This window comes from Esox lucius, chromosome 19, assembly GCF_011004845.1.
Source record: "Esox lucius isolate fEsoLuc1 chromosome 19, fEsoLuc1.pri, whole genome shotgun sequence".
In the NCBI taxonomy this organism is placed as follows: domain Eukaryota; kingdom Metazoa; phylum Chordata; class Actinopteri; order Esociformes; family Esocidae; genus Esox; species Esox lucius.
Genome location: NC_047587.1, coordinates 17,673,070 through 17,695,429, shown reverse-complemented (window position 1 = coordinate 17,695,429; position 22,360 = coordinate 17,673,070). Strand labels below are relative to the sequence as shown.

Genomic DNA, 22,360 nt, shown 5'->3' with positions numbered 1-22,360 from the left:
GTGTGTTTAGGGTCGTTATCATGTTGGAATACTGCCCTGCGGCCCAGTCTCCGAAGGGATTGGATCATGCTCTACTTCAGTATGTCACAGGGCATGTTGGCATTCATGGTTCCCTCAATGAACTGTAGCTCCCCAGGGCCGACAGCACTCATGCAGCCCCAGACCATGACACTCCCACCACCATGCTTGACTCTAGGCAAGACACTTGTCTTTGTACTCCTCACCGGGTTGCTGCCACACACACTTGACACCATCTGAACCAAATAAGTTTATCTTGATCTCATCAGACCGCAGGACATGGTTCCAGTGATCCATGTCCTTTGTCGGCTTGTCTCCAGCAAACTGTTTGCAGGCTTTCTTGTGGTCATGGCTGTCATTCCTTTTGGGATGACAGCCATGCAGACCAATTTGATGCAGTGTGCGGCGTATGGCCTGAGCACTGACAGGTTGACCCCCCACCCCTTCAAACTCTGCAGTAATGCTGGCATCACTCATACATCCATTTCCCAAAGACAACCGCTGGATATGATGCTGAGCATGTGCACTCAACTTGTTTGGTCGACCATGGCGAGGCCTGTTCTGAGTGGAACCTGTCCTGTTAACCCGCTGTATGGTCTTGGCCACCGTGCTGCTGCATAGTCTCAGGGTCTTGGCAGTCTTCTTATAGCCTAGCCCATCTTTATGTAGATCAACAATTATTTTTTTCTGATCCTGCAGAGAGTTCTTCGCCATGTGGTGCCATGTTGAACTTCCAGTGACCAGAATGAGGGAGTGTTAGAGCGATGACACCAAATTTAACACATCTGCTCCCCATTCACACCTGAGATCTTGTAACACTAACGAGTCACATGATACCAGGGAGGGGAAATGGCTAATTGGGCCCTATTTGGACATTTTCACTTAGGGGTGTACTCACTTTTGTTGCCAGCAGTTTACACATTAATGGCGGTGTGTTGAGTTATTTTGAGGGGACAGCAAATTTACATTGTTATACAAGCTGTACACTCAGTACTTTAACCTGTTGCAGTGTCATTTCTTCAGTGTTGTCACATGAAAAGATATACTCAAATATTTACGAAATTGTGAGGGGTGTACTCACTTTTGTGAGATACTGTATAAGCAGTCTGTTTTATTCTGCTAACAGTTGGTAAACAAGCTGAAAGGCAGCATACTGCCACCAAAGTGTCTTCTTCAAAACAGGTCTGAAGCCAAGGCTGGCAGTTTACTTCCATCTTCAGATCAGGAGTGTTTACTTAATTAGAGTTGATGATCTCATGGTCAGGAAGTTTTCCCCTCCTAGAGTTATCTACTTGGATTTCTGCCTTTGGATAGAATTAAAAGTATAAAGATTAAATGAAGAACTAATATAGTTGATAAATCAGCAGCTATATTCAAGTCAATTAAAAATGTGTCTTGGGTATATTCTGACTGCAAATTTGTTGTTATTAAAAATCTTTTGTTGCTCATTCAGCAGTAATATCAGTCCTCTTAAACTGCCATTGACTTGAATTAGCTCATAAGCAAAATCCAAATTGGTCATGTTAAAAACTAGTGCCTTATTAGAATGTTATCCTTTCCTACCCAGTGGACTACCTAGAAATAGTCCTCAATGGCGTTGCCCTTGCTAAAACACTTCCTGGACACTGGAGTCCTATGGCAATGCTACACAAGACTTCCTAAGGACGTCTACAATAGCAGAAATGTCTATAATGTCAGTTTCCTAGGTCCATTATGTTAAACTGTTTGGTTTTTATGTTCTTATTGACCTGCCAGAGTGCCCATGTAATGCTATACTGTTAATAAAGCCTAAACTTTTGGGGAACATTCCTCTACTTTCATAATGATATTACCCCTTTCGATAAGCACTATTCACTTGACACTTTGCATAACTGCCTGGTACAATTTAATCTTTTTATATGTAATGTTTTTAACAATGGCCCAATGTCATCATGGCAGTGGTATGCATGAATCATACATTGTTACCAGCTTTGGGAATATTTATCCAGTCAAGATGGGAAATGTTTTCAGTGAAAATTGAGACACTGAATATCAAAAAGCGTAAGTGTAACATTGTTTCATCAACCAAGCACAGAACCTGCCAATTATTGTTTACAATAATTAAATTAAGCTACATAGATCTTGGTCCTTTTCAAGAACAGTTTTGTATACGCCCAAAAGCCTGTCATTGGTGTATGTGAAATTAAGAAGAGGCAGAGGAAAAATAATTGGCATGTCAATTACATTCTCTGTCTTTTTCTTTCTTTTGATCAGCCATTGTGTCAATGCTCACAAGGTTCCAGAAAAAAAGTAGCTAGTTCAGTCCTTTCTGTCCAGATCATATGGCGGTCTAACTTTATCTTGATTTCACAGGTTGTGTTAAAAGTCTAGTCAACCGCATTGACTACAACCGAAACATTTCTTACACAAGATCACATGAGTGGTCCAAGGCCAACATACCAAGGCCAACTGAAAGACGCATTACTTGGTGTAAGGAGCACAAAACCTGGAACCTGAGCAATGGAAAAAAGTCATATATCAATCAAAATCAATCAATCAATCAAAATGTATTTATAAAGCGCTTTTTACAACAGCAGTTGTCACAAAGTGCTTTACAGAGACACCCGGCCTTAAACCCCAAGGAGCAAACAACAGTAGTGTTGAATTTCAGTGGCTAGGAAAAACTCCCTAAGGTCGAATTTTAGGAAGAAACCTAGAGAGGACCCAGGCTCAGAGGGGTGACCAGTCCTCTTCTGGCTGTGCCGGGTGAGATATTAAGAGTCCAATTGGAATAATAAATACATTTCTCTGGGCTAAATCCAGAGTATATTTGATTTTAGACTAGGTCAGAAGTATGACCAGGTGGACAAGGACAGGAACAGCAACAGTCCCCCCAAACCAGGTAATCCGCAGGTGTGGACCAGGACCTCAACTCCTTCTAAAATTTTAAATTGGAGGAAACTGAGAAAAGTTAGTAATACATCCCTCATGTCCCCCAGCACAATAATATAGCAGCGTAACACCTTGGAAACTGAGACGGGGGGGTCCGGTGACACTGTGGCCCTACCCGGGGGAGGCCCTGGACAGGGCCCAACAGGCAGGAAATCAATCCAACCACATTGCCAGGCATCAACCAAAGGGACACCCACCAACCGCAACCCCCCTGAATGAGGGCCGAGTATTGCTAGCAGCGTACAGCCCAACTGCACAAGTGCGCAATAGAGAGTCAACAACAAGCCAGTGACTCTTCCCCCGAAGGGCATTGGAGGGAGGGCATCCCAGTGGCGACGAGAGCCCACCTGGCAAGACAGCAAGGGTGGACAGTATCAAGCCTACTGGTCACCTTCACGCCCCCGGGCCAGGCTACACCTAATTATAAACCGTGCTGTAGAGATGAGTTTTTAGTAGACACTTGAAAGTTTGCACTGAGTTTGCATTTCTAACCTTAATTGGCAGATCATTCCACAGGAGTGGAGCTCTATGAGAAAAGGCCCTGCCGCCAACTGTTTGTTTAGAAATTCTAGGTACAATTAAAAGGCCTGCATCTTGCGATCTAAGGTTACGTGTAGGTATGTATGGCTGGATCATTTCAGCAAGGTAAGTAGGAGCAAGTCCATGTATTGATTTATAGGTTAAGAGTAAAACCTTAAAATCAGCCCTAACCCTAACAGGCAGCCAATGTAAGGATGCCAGGACAGGAGTAATGTGTTCAAATTTTTTGGTTCTAGTTAGGAGTCTAGCAGCTGTGTGCAGCACTAATTGAAGTTTATTTATTAATTTGTCTGGATAACCAGAGAGAAGAGCATTGCAGTAATCTAATCTAGAAGTAACGAAAGCATGGATTAATTTTTCTGCATCAGTTTTTGATAGAAAGTTTCTAATTTTTGCGATGTTTCGAAGATGAAAATAAGCAACTCTTGAGACATATTTTATATGTTCTTCAAAGGAGAGGTCAGGGTCAAGGGTAACGCCAAGGATTTTTACAGTTTTTTGGGATACTATCACGCAGCCGTCGAGGTTCACAGTGAGATCTGCTAACAACGCTCTTTGTTTTTTGTCTGATGGGTCATCGTTCACCCTATTTCCTACATCCGGAGAGGGTTATGTTTGGAGGAAGCCAAAGGATGCCTTCAGCCCACAGTGGCTGCTGCCAACTGTGAAACAAGGTTGATGGTCCATAAAGGTATGGACAGTCCTATCGTCGGAGTCATTGAGTATTGGCATGGTCGTATAATGGCCAGGGAATATGAGGCAATTTTACAGGACCAGGTACACTTTCCAAAACAGAAGAACATTTTCAACAAAAAAATTGGTCCATGCTGCAAACTAGTATATGAAACAGCTTTGCAAAATGCTTTATATACAGTCGGAAAACAGTAGTGAGTACAATACCATGCATTCAACGGTCATGTGGGCGAGGTTTCTTGAAACAGTAGACATTTTAGCGATGGTAATCATTGCACGATTCAAATCACTTTTGAAATACAAGTTTCTAGATTATATGTTCTCTCGACAGAGAATTATAAAATTATAAAAAAGACATGTGCCCTTTGAAAAATGTATTTAGTCGGTTTGCTGAGCAGCAGCCGCATGTAAAAATAGATAGACCTGACGTTAGTAAGTCTACTAATATGACGATGACAGACGCATTGCAAGTGAAAAAGGGAGAAGCTAGCATCGACACCTTGTAATGTCAGGGACACAATTATGAAGCCTAAGACAACATTCTGTTCCTCATGGTAGTGCCATTTTGGTGAAATAATTGGCAAATGGGTTTACAAAGCAAATTCTGCCTGTCAGCTTGAAGTGGGAAATTAGGTAGAGGGAATGAAATTTATAAGCAACTTCTAGTCTCCCATAGCCACATACACCTCCAAAATTCCACAGAGCCTTGTTCTCAAATACAGCTACTTTTTTGCTCTACACTGTTTAATCCATATTTTAGTATGTGTATCCACACAGCCTGTGTAGAAGAGCAAGAGATAAGATACCTACTCCATTTCGTCAATAAGGGAAACAATGAATATTAGATTTATAAAATTTAACAAGGTCAGTGGATAATTTGAAGTGGGGCCAAATCGGATTCTGAGCAGTGTGTACTTCCTTAATCTAGAAGAGGGGCGTGGCAACTATGAAACGTCAGACCGTGAGGATCCATTCAGGATCCATCCACCGCGTTTTATCCCCGTTAAGTCCTTTATCCATCTCTATGAATTCTTGACACTCCTCTCTATAGCCATACCCCAGTCGGATCATGCACAACAGTTACTAGCTAGCTACGGGATATATTAGGAGCAAAATCGCATAACAACCTGTAGACATTTCCATTGTTTTACATGATTGTGTAACCGGTTAAGTTTAGTATGAAGGCCAAATATATATAAATAGCGAATTTCATGCAAGATAAAAATAGGACATTGTTTTGATTGTTATCCTGCCACGATAGGGGTTAGGGTTCTTGGAGCCAGCTAACGCGTTAGCTAATTTTGCTGCTATTGTAGTGATAGCTAAACAACTAATCAAGAGCTGGAAAATCCAACATGTTTTGATAATCCGCTCTTTGCTTTTGATAAATAAAATATTCCTGAAGAAAAAAAGTCTAACTGTCAACGTAACGAGCAGGTGGATGTTGGATAGCTACCACTGCCTACTCAGCTTTTCATTGCTAGTATCCAGACCACTCCAGACTGGAAAGCTAGCGCACGAGCACGCTTCCTTCCGGTTAGTGTTCTATCTCCATTCTCTAGCTAGCTTGTGCAAATGGAGTCAGCGATGGACCCAACGCCGACTGTCACGGACAACTTGTATAAAAGTGAGTTGTTGATGTTAGTAGGTAACGTTAGTTGCCCTTAATTGTACCATACTGTACACACTCGAGCAACTGCGGAGCAGGCTAACACGTTAGAGTAGTGAAGTAATTGTAATAACTATGCCGGAGAAATGCTTCCGGTTTAGAGATCTACATTTCTGCCCCAAGCTATTGACTATTATAGGGTTACAATATTATGCTTTGTTTACACAGTGACTGAAGATGACGTCAAAAGGCTAATAGAGCTGCGATCCTCCAATGAGGTTCTTTTCACAGGAAAAAGAAATGCTGCCAAGGTTGCCTGGAAGTATGTGAGGGTTGTTTTTGATTCGTGTACTGTTTACAACAATGTAGAACAATTAAGTTTCTAACTGTCTCTGTCTTTAATTGTGCAGTGCAATTCTAAAGGGATTGGGTCTTGAAGGAAAGCTGACAGCTGATCAGATTGCCAAAAAGTGGGAAAACCTGAAGACTAGATACAAGGTAAAGTGTTACCATGCATGTGTACAGTAGACTTCAAAAAAAGGATTCACTGATATATTTTCTATAGTTACTGTCTAAATAAAGCCTCATCTTGTTCATTCACATTTTTGCATGTCTTTTTCCTCTAGGATCTAAAATACCCATTTCATGGCAAGGACACAGTTGCTACCAGCATAGCCTCCTGGCCCTGGTTCCAGCTTATGGATGAGGCAATGGAAGGACGCCTCTACAGCAGTGCCCACGTTTTGTCAGTGGAATCTTTGAGCGGTGAGGATCCTGGAGCACCCTCGCCACTAACCATTGAGAGAGGACAGGGAACCGAGGGCGCTGACATTTTGGAATTCTTGATCAAAACGGAGATGGAGGACGGTGCTGGCACCGAGAACTTAGAGGAAAATGCAACAGTCAACACTGATGCAACTCAGACCGAGGGCCCCACCATGGGCTGGCGAAGAATGTCCGAATGCTCGTACAAAAGTAAGTGAGCTGAGTATTCTGTTTAGAGTTTAAGGGTTTACAGTAAAAATAAATGTCTATGCCAGGTATTTTGGTAATCTAGGCATTTAGTAATTGTAGTTTGCCTACTTGTTGCTGGCATGTTTGCTGTAAAATGGTGTGGTGCTGTACGTGATATAAGGTAATATATGGGTTGTTCCTCTAAATTCTCTTTGATATTTTATGTTGCAATTATTAAGCTTGTTACATTGAATTTAGTGCCTAATATAGACCAGGTGGAATTTGTTTTGCTAAAGTGCCAAAATTCTGCATTTTGACAAATGTTAACCCACTTAACCCTAATATTTTGCAATCATTCTGAAACCCTAATTATTATATACTTTTGGCAATCATTTCTAAAGATGTATTTTATATAATATTTTATTCATTACTTTTAATATCTCCCATTTATGATCAACCCTGTTACGAGAAATGCAATTTTTATATGGTGAAGCAATAAATTTTTTATTAGAAATATGAATGATGTAATAATGAAATATAGTTTATAGGTTAGTCAGCTTGTTTTTCTATTTTTTATAAGTTAGTTTTTTTTATGTTTTGTGGTGAGAAACAATATGTTAACCTGGTTAAAAGGAAAAGGATCATCCAAGAGGCTTTTCCCACATTTGTGGTTTTGATGAGAATATTTACTGTCCCCAGATGTTTTCATATGTTTTCATATGCACTGTTCTATCAATATAATGTGAATATACATTGCTCATGTAATCATCACAGTACAACACCAAGTCAATTAAACTTCAAGGATATCAATCTGCCCAGTTAGGAAGCATAAGCAATTGTGAATCAATGTCAGAGAGGCAACAGCAAACAACCCCCAAAAAGAGAATGGTTTTGCAGGTGGTGGCCACAGACAATTGCTCTCTCCTTATCCTGCCAGAGCCATCCTGAATAACCACCAGCGGGCTACTGGAGTGCATGTTTGGTGCAGGAAAATGCCTGGCCTCATGTGGCCAGAGTGTGTAGGCTGTTCCTGGATGATGAAGGCATTGATGCCAGTTACTGGCCTTCATGTTCCCCAGACCTCATGTTCCCCAGACCTGAATCCAATTGGGAACCTCTGGGACATTTTGTATCAGTGCATAAAATGCCGCGAAGTAGCTCTGCAGACTCTCCAGGAGCTCACTGGTGCCCTGATCCAGGTCTGGATTGATTTTCTGTGTGAGATTGAATCCCTAAATCAGTTGGTGATTTTGGTTTCCATTGACCGTTATGTCATTTTGTTCTCAACGGATTACACAATGTACAGTAAAGATTTAGATCTTTTATATATTTCCGTCATCGAGACCCGATGTGTGATTTAAGTGTTCCCTTAATTTTTTAAGCAGTGTCTGTATAAGCTCTCACTTTCCATTTATTCTGACAACAGATACACTACCATTCAAAAGTTTGTGGTCACTTAGAAATGTCCTTGTTTTCAAAAGAAAAGCAAATTGTCTATTGAAATAACATCAAACGGATCAGAAATACAGTATAGACATGTTGTAAATTACTGTTGTAGCTGGAAACGGCACATTTTTCATGGAATATCTAGATAGGTATACAGAGGCCCATTAACAGCCACCATCAGTCCTGTGTTACAATGGTATGTTGTATGCTAATCCAGGTTCATTATTTTAAAAGGCTAATTGAAAACCATTTTGAAATTGTTAGCACAGCTAGGATTAAGAAACACTGCTTTAGACTAGTTGAGTATTTGTAGCATCAGCAATTGGGGGTTGGATTAGAGGCTCAAAATGGCCAGAAACGAAGATCTTTCTTCTAAAACTCATCAGTCTATACTTGTTCTGAGAAATGAAGCTGTTCAATGCAAGATATTGCCAAGAAACTGATCTCATACAATGCAGTGTACTACTAGCCTTCATAGAACAGTGCAAACGGGTTCTTACCAGAATAGAAAGAGAAGTGAAATTCAACACTACTGTTGTTTGCTCCTTGGGGTTTAAGGCCGGGTGTTTCTGTAAAAGCACTTTGTGACAACTGCTGTTGTAAAAAGGGCTTTATAAATAAATTTGATTGATTGAAGTGGGAGGCCCAGTCAGGCACACAACTGAACAAGAGGACAAATACATTAGTGTCTAGTTTGAGAAACAGACATCTGTCAGATCCTCAACTGGCAGTTTTCATTAAATAGTACCCACAAAACAACAGTGAAAAGGCCACTCTGGTATTCTGGTGTTCTAGGCACAGTTGCAAAGAAAAAGCCCGGTCTCAGACTGGCCAATACAAAGAAAAGATTAAGACGGGCAAAAGACCAGAAAATGGACAGAGGAAGATTGGAATTAAGTGTTATGGACAGATTCAGTTTGACGTGTTTGGATCACAAAGAAAGATGTTTCTGAGATGCAGACCAAATGAGAAGTTGCTGGAGTAGTCCTTGACGTAATCTCTCCGGCATGGTGGAGGCAGTGTGATGGTCTGGGGGTGCTTTGGTGGTGGTAAAGTGGGAGATGTGTACAGGGTAAAAGGGAACTTGAAGAAGGAAGGCTATCACTACATTTTGCAACGCCATGTCATACCCTGTGGAGGGCGTTCGATTGGAGTAAATTTCTTCCTACAACAAGACAATGACCCAAAGCACAGCTCCAAACTATTCAGGAAATATTTTGGGAAGAAGCAGTCGGCTGGTATTCTGTCTATAATGGAGTGGCCAGCACAGTCTCCAAATCTCAACCCTATTGAGCTGTTTTGGATGCAGCTTGGCCACATGGTACGTAAGTGCCCATCAAGCCAATCCAACTTGTGGCAGGTGCTACAACAAGCATGGGGGGAAATCTCTTCAGATTACCTCAACAAATTGACAACTAGAATGCTAATTGCTGCCACATTATTTCGTCAAATAATGGAGGATTATTTGACGAAAGCAAAGTTTGAAAGACACAATTATTAATTGTGTCTTGATAAAAATCTATCCTTGTCAATGACTGTATATATATTTTATTATTTCCTATTCAAACTCATTTCATGGACATTTCTAAGTGAGCCCAAACCTTTGTCAAGGGTGCCCATTAATGGACAGGCTAGAAATGTTTTAACTGTTGTATTTTTTATGAAGCTTGTATTCAATTGCATATAGAGATTATTTTTATATTAAATGTTTAACCATGTTACTGTTAACTGTATTTATAGGCATTTTTATTTGACCTGTATGGGAAAACATTTTGAATACATATATAAAAGTTGCTCAATCTGATGTAAGATGCCTAATTAATTCTCTTTACTCTATTGTTATCTGCTCAACAGTGACAGACCAGGAGACTGAGAAAATGATAAAGCTTCGTGCAGTGAATGAGGCGATCTTCACTGGCAGGAAACATACTGCCAAGCCTGCTTGGAGGTGAGTATGTATGTATGTATGTATGTATGTATGTATGGAAAGGACAAATAGTATACAGACATTTGTATTTTTTATTAGTTTACCAAATGTTTTTTGTCTGTTTGTGTTTATCTGCAGAGCTATTTTGAATGAGTTAGGTCTTCAGGGAAAGGTGACTACTGACCAGCTAGCCAAAAAGTGGGATAACCTCAAGAGACGATATAAGGTAGTGGGAGAGTATTAATGCATTTATAAACCAGCACATGGGTTTTTTGTATAGTATATAAGAAATGTATCTATTTAAGTTCATGTTACTCTAGAATCTCTCATCCCCATATGCAATCCATGCTACTCTGTCCACTGAACCAAGACACTGTTGTTCCTCTTTTGTTGCAGGAGTTGAAATGTCCAGCTCGCAGCATGGAGAACAGCCCAAATTCCTGGCCCTGGTACTACCGCATGAACGATGCCCTGGAGGGGCGATTCGCTGGCTGTGCCCCCACCCTGACGCCAGTAGTAGAAGAGGGTGATGAAGAGTTTGAACCATCACCACCACCAAGGAAGAGGGCTCGTCGCACACCAGGGAGGGGGGGCATGTCAGAGTTCCTGACCGAGTCTGAAATGGATGAGCTGGTGGAAACAGAGGATCGGAATGGAGCTAACATTTTCCCAGGGGCCACAACAGGGGAGTATCACAAGACCACAGAATTATCATATAAGTGTAAGTGTTTTTTAATAGGATGAGTTACTAAAAATACAAATAATTGTTTACTTTCTTAGGATGGTGTAAACAATTGAGGGGGAATCTGCACAGAACTCAAAACAAGTGGACCAGGTGGATAAAAGTTTTGAGTCTGAGAACAATTTGCAAGAGTAAATTGCACAAAACAGAATAGAAACTTTGTAGGTGACTCACAACAGCAAATAGGAAGAACCTAAAACTTGACCCTTATCTCACAAATGTGTGCACACAATCTGTAAGCACACTCATGTAGGATCCAAAAAAGAAAACAAATAGTTTGTTCTAAATCTTAATAGAAACGGATTATTGCGATAACCTATTATGAGCTTATGTTACTTGGAGGTAGGAGCATGTAGAAACGGAAAGTTTATGAAGAAAATTTGTGTTTGTGATAGTTTTGTAATGAGCTGGAGTCTGGTGAAGTGGTTTAAGGTCCTGTCTCTTGACCACACACTTCCTGCTTCCACATTCCTGCCTCCCTAGGCTCTGCTTCCTACTGTCTTGTCATTCAAATGATGAAATACCCCAAAATATCTTAAATATATTTCATGGTATTTCATTTGCTTGCTTTACAGTGACAGAGGAGGACACCCAGAGATTGATAGAGCTACGGGCTTCCAATGAGGCTCTTTTCACAGGGAAGAGAAACACTGCCAAGCCTGCATGGAGGTGAGATAGCTTGAGTTGGAGTGAACTACATGGCTTAAGGAATAGCTGCTACATCCAATAAATGTACTCCATGTCTTTTGTACTCTCCTTACTTCTCTACAGGGCGATAGTAAAAGAAATGGGCCTTACAGGGAAGTTGTCTGCTGACCAGGTGGCCAAAAAGTGGGACAACCTGAAGACAAAGTTCAAGGTGAGGTTACTAGTGTGTCATTTTTGGGACCAGCAGGGGGTTGGTGACGCTAAGTTATCTGCTAGTGAATTTCTATCTTTTCTTTAGGACTTGAAGTTTCCGCCACGTGGGATGGAGAAACAGAGCAACCCTGCCTCCTGGCCTTGGTTCCAACTGATGAATGATGCCTTTGAGGGTCGACTTGCCGGGAGAGCCCCCAAAATAACCCCTGTATGGATGAACGAGGAAGACTATTTGTTCGTATCCTCGCCGATGCCTACAGAGAGAGACCCATGCCCCATGCCGGAAAGGAGTGGGATTTCTGAGCTGGGAGAGGGAATGGGAGCAGTGGAAACGGAGGTGGCTGGAGCAGTTACGTTCATTGATGCCAGTGGAGAGGAGTGCCCTACACCTTTGGAATTCTCCTATAAAAGTCAGTGACATACCTTCATTCTTGTAGTCATGTGTTTTTTGTGGGGGAGGAAAACACTTTAGGGACCGGTTTCGCGGACACAGTTGGAGATCTCTATTGAGCTTTTTTTTTCTTTTCGGGACTAGGTTTAATCTGTTTCAACGAAATCAGCCCTATAAATGTGTATATGAATGATATAAATAACATTCAAGTGAAAATAAATGTTTGTTTTATGACAGTGACAGAGCAGGACACACGGAGGCTAATTAAGTTACGCGCTGCCAATGAGGTCCTCTTCACTGGGAGACGAAATGCTGCCAAAGCTGCATGGAAGTGAGTAGATTTAATCTGAAAGGAAAGGTCAATGATAATGCAAGTCAGATGCATTACCAACTCCCATTGATCATCTTTCTGCACAGGGCCATTTTAAAAGAGTTGGGTCTTCTGGGTAAGGTGTCCACTTACCAGGTGGCCAAGAAGTGGGACAACTTAAAAAGGAGATATAAGGTTAACCACCCTTTGTTTGTTTTCAAATTTGTTGAACCTACAATAAGCCAAACTATAAATGGATCTTGAGTGAAGAACCGGCCCTTCATAATGCCCAGGCTTCACCCAGCTGAATTAGGGCCTGCTTTATATTCTGCCCTGTTGTCACTCATCCGTCCTCTGTTGTTCCCTGTACAGGACCTAAAGTACCCCCCAGTGGGCATGGAGAGCATGGCAGACAATGCTGCTTCCTGGCCATGGTTCTACCTCATGAATGAGGCGATGGAGGGCCGCCTGGCCTCCAGCGGACCTGTCCTGACCCCTATAACTGAGGGTGACGACCCTGAGCCTTCCCCTTCGCAGCCACCTCAAAACAGAGGGCGCCCGTCACTGCACGGCGGCCACGCCGCGCTGGAGTTTGAACCGGATATGTACACGGACGCCGCCACGGAGGAGTGTCACCGGGCAACGGCGGAGTGCGAGAGGGCCCTGAGAGAGGAGAGGTTGGCCGGCGGGCCGGCAGGGTCCGCTGCAGCTCCCAAGGGGGTGTCACTGGAGAGAGAGTGGGAGATGGTGGAGAGGGAGAGGGCGGCGGTGGAGGGGGACAGAGCAGCCGTGGATCGAGAGCGTCAGTGGCTGGAAAACGAGCGAGCCATCTTGACGAGGGAGAGGATGCTGTTGGAGCAGGACCGGGCGGCGCTGGGGAGGGAGCGAGCGGCCTTTGAGAGCCAGAGGTCCGCAGTAGGGATGAACAATGCCGCGGTGGTGCATGCTGGACATATTAACCACTGTGGCATGGGGATGTAGACTGTTCAAACCCCTGGGGGAAGACAGGGATCGATTAAAAGCCTTTAAGCTACTTGGAGAACTGACTTCAGCATGTTTTTCACCTTACTGGATCGAGATGTATTTTTACACCAGGACCCGGGACCTGAAAATGTTTCATTTGTGATTGATACATTCAGTAGATCTACATTTCATCTACATTTTTCAACTGAACCTGTGACAGATTTTCGTCTATGACATTGTGCACTTATTTTGAATGACATTTTGGAATTGCTTTGTGTTGAACTGTTGACAGAATAGTTTTTGTGTTTCGGTTACTCTTAATCACCTCATTTTCTTAATGACCTCGTACAGTCTTCAAACTTTAAATTTTTATTGTAATATTAGACAAATTAGCACCATAAAAAGATGCTTCACTTTGTCTTGGCGGCTATATTCACACAGCTCAGTTCTGGGTTTTCTTTCCACTAATTGGTCTATTGACTAATCAGATCAGCGCTGAAATAAATTCTAAAATGATGGAAAAAATATAAGAATAATGCTGCCTGTGTTAGTGCACTCTGGAAGTGTATTTTTGTTTGAGAGAACAAATGACAGTATGACCAAAGCTCTGATGCCTGCTATTCAGAAATGTGACAGAATATATTTTTGGAGAAAATGGTATACCTCTCAAGTTGTGTGAAGCCTACAATAAAAAGGACAATACTCTTCTCATGGTTTTATCCCGTCTGTTAAAATGTAAAGGACTAAGCTTAGATGAATGGTTAGGTTTTTAGTCAGAACCAGCTAGTAATTAGCCTGGCAGCATTGTTTTGCTGGTTTGCATCTAAAACTAAGCAGTGTTGCTGCTGGTCCCTGAGTGTGAAACCAGATGTTGCTTGAAGTTGGAATGTTTGGAGCACCAGTAGGGGGCAATCCATCCTGTAGTCTTAACAGCAACCCCATGGCAGTGAATGGGACATTCCGTTGGGGCCAATCTTTGGGTTGGCGCGTTAAACATGTCCTGTCACCACAGATGACCCACTGATCATTATAGTAGGGGTATAAACCCGTATCACGGCTAAATGTCCAGTTTGGTCAACATGGTTACCTTCTCATCCCCTGTTCCAAATGGTTAATTCATCGCCTCTCGTCCTCTGTGTTACTACTCCTCAGGTGTTTGCTGTAAATTAGAATTTCTGAGTCAACTTATGTAGTAAAATAATGGTAAAAAATGTATTCATGGAATTAAATTGCACTGTATCTATATGCAAAGTGGCTGAAAATGCATTGTGGCAAGAATCACCCGATCACTTTTATAAAGTCCTTGTCCAGGTTAGTACCCTGTAAATATAACATGTTGCCTTAATCAGTTGTTCACTTTCCAGCACCAATTCATTCAACTATGAAGACCAGGGAGCTTTTCAAATGCTTTATGAACAATTAGTAGATCATGACAATATCTAACCAGTAATTAAATCTCTGCATGGTCAGTTATGATGTGGATGATGTAATAAGCCACCCAGAATATATAGTTCTTCTGAACTGTTCTGCACCACAGAAGGAAACTTCTCAGGTTTATGACGGGTGTGTATTCATTTCACCAAACATTTTAAATGTTTCGTAAAACACTTTCCATTGATTGAATTCAATGAGGCACTTCCCTGTTTTATTATGTTTGCTTGTTTGATGAATTTGAATTCACCTTGTGTCATCCACATGCATGCCGTCTCTTTGCATTAAAGTAAGATGTATTTATGAAGATCTATTTATTGCAAATATTCTATTCAATTATCCACAAATAACTGCTCCAAGTTTACTATTTCTAACCTAAAACTGATTTTTTTTTGTTTTAATAATACATGTATTAATGTTAATAGGGGAAAAAGGAAAATCAAATGTTACATTGGGTCGCACCACAAAGGACGCTCCAGGGATCTATTCACACCCTACCATGGATGTATTCACACCCTACCAGGGATGTATTCACACGCTACCAGGGGTTTATTCACACCCTACCAGGGATGTATTCACACGCTACCAGGGGTTTATTCACACCCTACCAGGGATGTATTCACACCCTACCAGGGATGTATTCACACACTACCAGGGGTTTATTCACACGCTACCAGGGGTTTATTCACACCCTACCAGGGATGTATTCACACGCTACCAGGGGTTTATTCACACCCTACCAGGGATGTATTCACACGCTACCAGGGTTTTATTCACATGCTACCAGGGGTTTATTCACACGCTACCAGGGGTTTATTCACACCCTACCAGGGATGTATTCACATGCTACAAGGGGTCTATTCACACGCTACCAGGGGTTTATTCACACCCTACCAGGGGTTTATTCACATGCTACCAGGGGTCTATTCACACGCCTCCAGGGATGTATTCACATGCTACCAGGGAGTTTATTCACACGCCTCCAGGGATGTATTCACACGCTACCAGGGGGTTTATTCACATGCCACCAGGGGTCTATTCACACGCCACCAGGGCTCTATTCACACGCCACCTGGGGTCTGTTCACATGCCACCAGGTGTCTATTCACATTGCCTGACAATTCAAACTGAAACTGAAAATACTTTCTGATACATTCTGTTGAAGCCCTGGGAACGGATCTCCTGCCACCCTCCCGTTTGGACCGGCCAAACAGGATCCCATGCACTCAAGGACCAGTCTATGTTACAGATAGATAATGTCTGCTCGCTCATGGCTGATCAACTCCCAGAAGAAAAGAGACAATGCCATTTGCATTCTCAGCCATCTGATATTGTATTCCATTCCATGTAACCATTTAAACAATGCCTACCATATTAGGCTTAGATGTAGATTCAAAAAATATTTGCCTTACACACAAAAATGCTTTTTGTTTTTGTTTGTGTGTTTTTGTTTTGGTACAGTAGCTTCTACCCATCACATGGTTATTCATAGCATTAATGACAAACAGTGGGACCAAGGACACTGATGGTATTACACAGTCTGGTGTTTACAGAACACTGTGTGATATCAGGGACTGCTAAGATAAATCAATTCTTATAGCAGAACAAAGTATTGCAGTGTGTGAGAAAACAAATGACAAAGAAGTGTTAACTTAATAATTAAGCATTCTAAGTATGGGACACATGTAATAACAAGGCACAACTGTGGTATTAGTGTGTGGGCCTATTGTTATTTAAACATCTATTTAAGAATGTAGCTCTGTCCATGATCAGTTTTTGTCTGTATTATGTCATGTTTTTTTGTGTGGACACCAGGAACGGTAAATTAATATGAAGTTCTTAATAAACGACGGTACCATGAGACTATTTGTGATTGTGAAACAAATGTGAAAACTGAGAGGGTCTGAATATGTTTGCAATAAACCATATACATATACTGTGCAAAGTGTAGCAGTACCAGTATGTTTAAAGAGAAGGGAAAGAAATGAGGTTTAGCATTACATGGCAAAGAATGGGGTGGGGAGAATTGCTGAGATTTTAACCTAACTGGACGAACCAGACAGGTAACCAAGTGTAAATGTTTAAAGGGATTTTCATTAGGGCAACACAAGAGACACCACTCACACGTCATGCTTACTGTACGCATAGGTAAGTCTTATCTTTCTATAAATGATAGTCATATTTTCCTATAGAAGTTTAATCAAAGGCTGAGAACTCAATCAGTTCTCAACTCTATCAACTGTAACATCAATCTGAATGATATACCTTAATCTCTTGTAGGAAAGAGGGTGCATAAAACAAAGGGCATTCCAAGTAAGTAGCATGTATGTTTTACAATAATACATTATAATGACCATAATTGGTAGGGGACTAGCTAAGTGTGATGGGGGATTTGGGGGACTTGCTGGGAGTGATGGGATTAAAGTGGGTTACATGCACGTTAATCATTTGATATCACAATAAATGATTGTATTAGGCAGATTAAAAAATTTCATATTTTCACCTGAATCTGCTTGTAAGTAACAAAAGTCTTAAAGCATGTCCTAAATCAGAATCAGATGGGCTTCCCAAAAATATAAGTAGTTGCTGTTTTGGTAGTATCCTTTTGTTTTGAACTGTATGTTGTATTTCTGTATTAAAAGTACCAAAGAGGACTGCTATAATTGCATCATATACAGTATCATACAGTACGTACAGTATGTTTATTATTTATTATGCTCCACCATAAAACACAACACATAATAACTTGATTATTGGTATTGTGTGTCAGACTTTATTTCCTAAGTGAATCCAACAGTCTGTAATGACAAAGCGTATCTTTAATGTGCTCAGCTGACACAGATGACATTTAACAGGAGAAGACCAATGTGCTTTTACTGGTCAAGCTATAATTTACCTCTGGCTAGGGCCAGTTAAATGTTAATATGCCTTACTTTCTGTAGGATGATTACAGAAATATACTTCAGGGTTTACTAGTCAGTCTGAGATCCTACATTGGGATCCAATGCCGAGAACCCTTTACTTTGATTCATGCTTTCATGTCAAATTTGTTTAAACATTGGTGAATTTTGACGTTTATGTGCACATTGTACAGTCATTTATTTATTGACAGCTGCTTCTGATTGTCATTAGGGAGTTTATTTTTTATGTTGCAGGACGTTATACTATCAAAGCAGTGCTTGCTGTCCTTTTCCTTGCAGTATTTCTCATAAGGCTGTATCAAAGTAAGTCTCAAGGGTAAGGTTTGTCACACAGATACTGTACATTCATTTGACAACACATTTTCATACCATCTGGGAAAGGAATAACTGCTGTTAATAAAATAGGAACGTGATTTTGTTTTAACATCTAACCCTCTAAAAAGTGAAATTAACATAAACTTTTTTTATGTTTCCTTCAAAAGTTCCCTCTGCTATAGTTTTCTATTCATAATAATAGACATTTCCTTCCCTCCAAACCTACAGTACACTCCCTCTCCTGGTTTTATGGGTTTCTTGGTCCAGAGTGGCTACAGGTGCCTAATGTGTCCAAAGTGACCTGTGAGTAATCAGAGTGAGGTTTATGTGTCCACCTCTACAAAAGACCCAAAAGGTCAGATTGTTTAGGCAAAGGCGTGGGAAGTCATTCATATGTTTGACTGTGTGTGTGTTTCTCCACTTCTATATATGTGCAGTCTCCAGAACAATAACAAGGTTTAGTCTGTGTGGCTTCCCAAAGCCCTGTCCAGAGGGAGATTTCAGCTTTTTTATCACCAGTGGAGCTGCAAATGTGGTTGGACCAAAGATCTGCATAGAGAACAAAATGTAAGAAACATATCCCAGTGTTCAAGGTGTATGTGTACGTGTGGGGACCAGATCACCCCACAAAGACAGTAAAACGTAAAGTTCTTATGGTTGGTCCCCACTAGGGAAATTGGGATTTCCAGCTCAGGGGTTGGTTTTAGAGAAAAAAGTACAATTGGGCATAGTGTTAGAAATTGGGTTTCTTTCAGGTTTAGGTAATAACAATTAGGTTAAGGGCTAATGGCTAGGTAATATGTGAGCATACAAGTTAGGTTATTGAGGCAAAGGTTAGGGTACGGGTATGGTTAAGGTTACGTTTAGGGCTAGAGGATTGGGAAAATGGCTTTCTAGGTCAGGGTTAAGTCTCAGGTCCTTACAATGATAGAAAACCAAATGTGTGTATGTGTGTAGTCCTCACTAGTATAGTAATCCATGGCATATCAGGTGTGTATGTGGGGGTGGTTTGGGTTGGGTAAGAAAGACAAATACATATACTGTATACATCCAGCTCTGGAAAAATATTAAGAGACCACTGTACCTTTTTCTTTCATTTCCAAAAAAGTTGAAAAGGAAGGTTTTGAGTGAGGAACAGAAGGGTTAAAATTAAGAGACCACTGCAAATTGAACACCTCTGTTCCTCACTCAAAACTTTCCTTTTCAACTTTTTTGGAAATGAAAGAAAAAGGTGCAGTGGTCTCTTAATTTTTTCCGGTGCTGTATATATATATACATCCAGATAGAGAGAGAACATATCTTGACACAGTGGGTCAATGTTTCATATTCACTGGTCATGGGTTGATAAGGTTGTAAGGATCTGTTCTATGATCTTCAGGGTTATGGGTTATGCAGAAAAAAATATAGGAGAAGGAATTAACATCGCTGTTGTTAATGGTAAGTCAGAAATATCAGCGTGAATTCCTACATAAATAATCAGTCTAGTATAATCATTTTCTTCTTTATAAAATACATATCATGTGTTGTTGTTCACTTTTTATCTGTTGAAAAACATAAATACCATATTGCTTTCTCTTTCTCTTTAAAACAGGGAAGACAGGGGAGGTTATGAGGACAGACTCTTTTAACATGTACAATGGTGGTAAGATGAATAATGAAACGACAACTGCACCTTTTTCTTTACTTTCAAAAAAAGTTGAAAAAGAAACGTTTTGAGTGAGGAACAGAAGCGTTCAATTTGCAGTGGTCTCTTAATTTAAACCTTTCTGTTCCCCACTCAAAACCTTCCTTTTCGACTTTTTTGGAAATGAAAGAAAAAGGTGCAGTGGTCTCTTAATTCTTTCCAGAGCTGTATGTCTCATTTAAACACCTAATTAAAGATGCTAGCCTTTGACATTGGAAACAGGTTTGAAAGGGTCCATCTTGGTTCCAGTATGCTGAGAACTGAAAGGCTGATACAAGGCATCCCTATCTTGCAGATCCTGAACCTTTAATGAAGTTTCTAGAGTCCATTGAGAGAGGATCTGTGGTCTTGATGGCCTCCTTTGATGATCCAGCTACAAAGTGAGTCATCAAATTATATTTAATTCCCTACATTAAACCAACTGTCAGGGCACTTGTTATAACCAAATATGCTCATCACATAACACTTTAAAACAAAATGATATAATTAAATGAAGCCATATACATGCCAATACAAATTAGTAACTGAATGACAGATTGAACCAAGAAGCAAGGAAGCTTATCAGACAGCTTGGCAGCTCTGCGATCGATTCATTAGGCTTCAGAGACAACTGGGTCTTTGTTGGAGGAAAAGCAGCAGAAGGAGCATATGTCAAGAGTACATTTGAGAAGGTACCATGTCAACAAGTAATGTATATATTTGCACTCTCTCTGTGATTAAGAGTTTTGTACTGCACTAGCAGTCGCCAACCTCTTTTTCTATGAAAGTGATTATTCATAAGATTGATGAGCAATGTGGTGATATTGTTGATTCAGACTCCTTTAGAAACTGAACCATTCTTCCCCCCAACAGCACATTAAAAACGATAAAGACCAAAACAAATATGACAATTGGCCAGAGATGATTGAACTGCAGGGGTGCATACCCTACCTTTTGGAGTGATTCAAACCAAAGACACTGGTAGGTTAATCTCACTCTGACCCTATGTCCTCTGTTACTTTGAATAATGTATAATGAACAACAACAACAAAAAGTATAGATTGTTTTATTTTAACACATACAGTTATTCATGAAAATCCTTTATGTAGGTTGGGTGCCTGCAACCTCAGACATTGTTGTTGGTCAGCGAGTTCTGGTGATTACTGCTTAAGCAAGCAGTGTTTTAAGAAGCAGAACAGATTGGCAAGAAACGCTTCAATATGTCTCAATCTTTGACTCTCTTGAAACCACCTGGAGTTGCTGCAATGAGGCAATACCATAAACGCTAATTGGACTGTTTCAGTCTCTATCCATACTGCAGTGGTCTGAGCCTCAGGGGCTAGAGTCATTCTGTTCTGATTGGTGTACATTCTTCTGTCTTATTGTCTCCTCCTGACCTTGAGTATGTTCTAATTGTCGTGAATCTCTCCCACCCCTCCCTCCCTCTCCCACCACTCCCTCCCTCTCTCTCCCACCCCTCCCTCCCTCTCTCTCCCACCCCTCCCTCCCTCTCTCTCCTACCCCTCCTCTCTCTCCCACCCCTCCCTCCCTCTCTCTCCCACCCCTCCCTCCCTCTCCCACCACTCCCTCCCTCCTTCTCCCACCCCTCCCTCCCTCTCTCTCCCACCCCTCCCTCCCTCTCTCTCCCACCCCTCCCTCCCTCTCTCTCCCACCCTCCCTCCCTCTCTCTCCCACCCTCCCTCCCTCTCGCTCTCCCTCTCTCTCTCCCACTCTCTCTCTCTCTCTCTCTCACACAGATCACTCAATGAAAGCAGAACTGAGCCCTAGGAACATGCCTCAGGACCTGTTCTGACGATTCCCAGATTTCCCTGTCCACACTCCACATGCTTATGTAACTAATACGGTTTTGACTGATGACTCCTGACTGTCCCTTTCCCTGTCTATGAACAGTGGTTTTGTAAAAATGTTTAATCTTACTATGGATCAAAATAGTTTCACTGTTTTGTAATGTGTACTGCGTACATATGGTATACATATAAGTCTCTGTTTGAGTGATGCTGTTCTTTATGTTGGTAAATCATTAAACACAGGATAATGTATTGTCTCTAAGCTAAGCATGTGTGTTTGTGTCAAGTGAATCACAGTTCATGTAGTGAAGGTCATTATGTGCCCAAATATTCCTGTATAATGTAATTGGTAGACACAACTCTGAAGATTGTGTTATTTGATTGTCCAATGAGTATCTGGAGATGTAATAGCCTGCTGTGGTTCTATTGAGGGAAGGTTTCAAAGAACATTGAAAATGTCAACTAGCGTCTAGCTAGCTTAGGGGTTGGCAATCCATTTATTATTTTACTATGAAAAATAGGCTATTAAAACCATTCCAAAGTCGAAACGCAGTTTAGCTGTGAAACACGGCAGGCATTAAGACCATGCAGACACGACTGGCCAGTAGTGGTTGGAGGATCTAGGTAGCTACGTGAGAAATGTTATGTTGAAGGGAATGTTACTGTTTTAATTGTTGAGGCCTATTCCCCAGTCTCTCCTTTTCAATGTGAAGCTGAACATTTGATGCAGCGCTGTACATCCTTATACACAGAGTTCAGTGTGTCATGAAATACAACTACATGAAGAGTTTAATTAGATATTAGCGTAATTCACTGTTTACATTGATAGTCTTTGGG

General features: G+C 41.2%; 2 protein-coding genes across 3 annotated transcripts; both read left to right on the top strand.

The window, feature by feature from the left end:
• The first annotated feature begins 5,211 nt into the window (after window positions 1-5,211).
• LOC105018409 lies at window positions 5,212-14,097 on the top strand. 2 transcript variants are annotated; one of them, XM_010883802.3, is made up of 13 exons: window positions 5,212-5,809; window positions 6,020-6,113; window positions 6,202-6,289; window positions 6,418-6,766; window positions 10,046-10,139; window positions 10,257-10,344; window positions 10,515-10,839; window positions 11,436-11,529; window positions 11,632-11,719; window positions 11,807-12,131; window positions 12,350-12,443; window positions 12,530-12,617; window positions 12,795-14,097. In XM_010883802.3, exons 1-13 carry the CDS (start codon window positions 5,758-5,760, stop codon window positions 13,401-13,403), a joined length of 2,388 nt encoding a protein of 795 aa, XP_010882104.1. In that variant the 5' UTR covers window positions 5,212-5,757; the 3' UTR covers window positions 13,404-14,097. The 2 variants fall into 2 exon arrangements, with proteins under 2 accessions (XP_010882104.1, XP_010882105.1); XM_010883803.3 differs by lacking the exon at window positions 6,020-6,113 and having other exon boundaries at window positions 5,213-5,809.
• A 2,778-nt stretch (window positions 14,098-16,875) lies between these two features.
• zgc:101783 (ILEI_FAM3C domain-containing protein) lies at window positions 16,876-21,790 on the top strand. Its single transcript, XM_010883799.4, has 11 exons — window positions 16,876-16,964; window positions 17,097-17,129; window positions 17,972-18,040; window positions 18,281-18,355; window positions 18,490-18,619; window positions 19,431-19,489; window positions 19,644-19,694; window positions 20,032-20,116; window positions 20,272-20,407; window positions 20,589-20,696; window positions 21,473-21,790. Exons 1-10 carry the CDS (start codon window positions 16,946-16,948, stop codon window positions 20,676-20,678), a joined length of 747 nt encoding a protein of 248 aa, XP_010882101.1. The 5' UTR covers window positions 16,876-16,945; the 3' UTR covers window positions 20,679-20,696; window positions 21,473-21,790.
• Window positions 21,791-22,360: the final 570 nt, after the last annotated feature.

What these genes read in the sequence shown, in the direction of transcription:
- zgc:101783 (XM_010883799.4), top strand. An exon ending in TCTCATAAGGCTGTATCAAA is followed by an intron (nt 18,041 to 18,280) that starts GTAAGTCTCAAG and finishes CCAAACCTACAG; the next exon opens with TACACTCCCTCTCCTGGTTT. An exon ending in TTTGATGATCCAGCTACAAA is followed by an intron (nt 20,117 to 20,271) that starts GTGAGTCATCAA and finishes ACTGAATGACAG; the next exon opens with ATTGAACCAAGAAGCAAGGA.
- LOC105018409 (XM_010883802.3), top strand. Translation starts at nt 5,758, where the DNA reads ATGGAGTCAGCGATGGACCCAACGCCGACTGTCACGGACAACTTGTAT. An exon ending in ACCTGAAGACTAGATACAAG is followed by an intron (nt 6,290 to 6,417) that starts GTAAAGTGTTAC and finishes TTTTTCCTCTAG; the next exon opens with GATCTAAAATACCCATTTCA. An exon ending in CACAGAATTATCATATAAGT is followed by an intron (nt 10,840 to 11,435) that starts GTAAGTGTTTTT and finishes CTTGCTTTACAG; the next exon opens with TGACAGAGGAGGACACCCAG.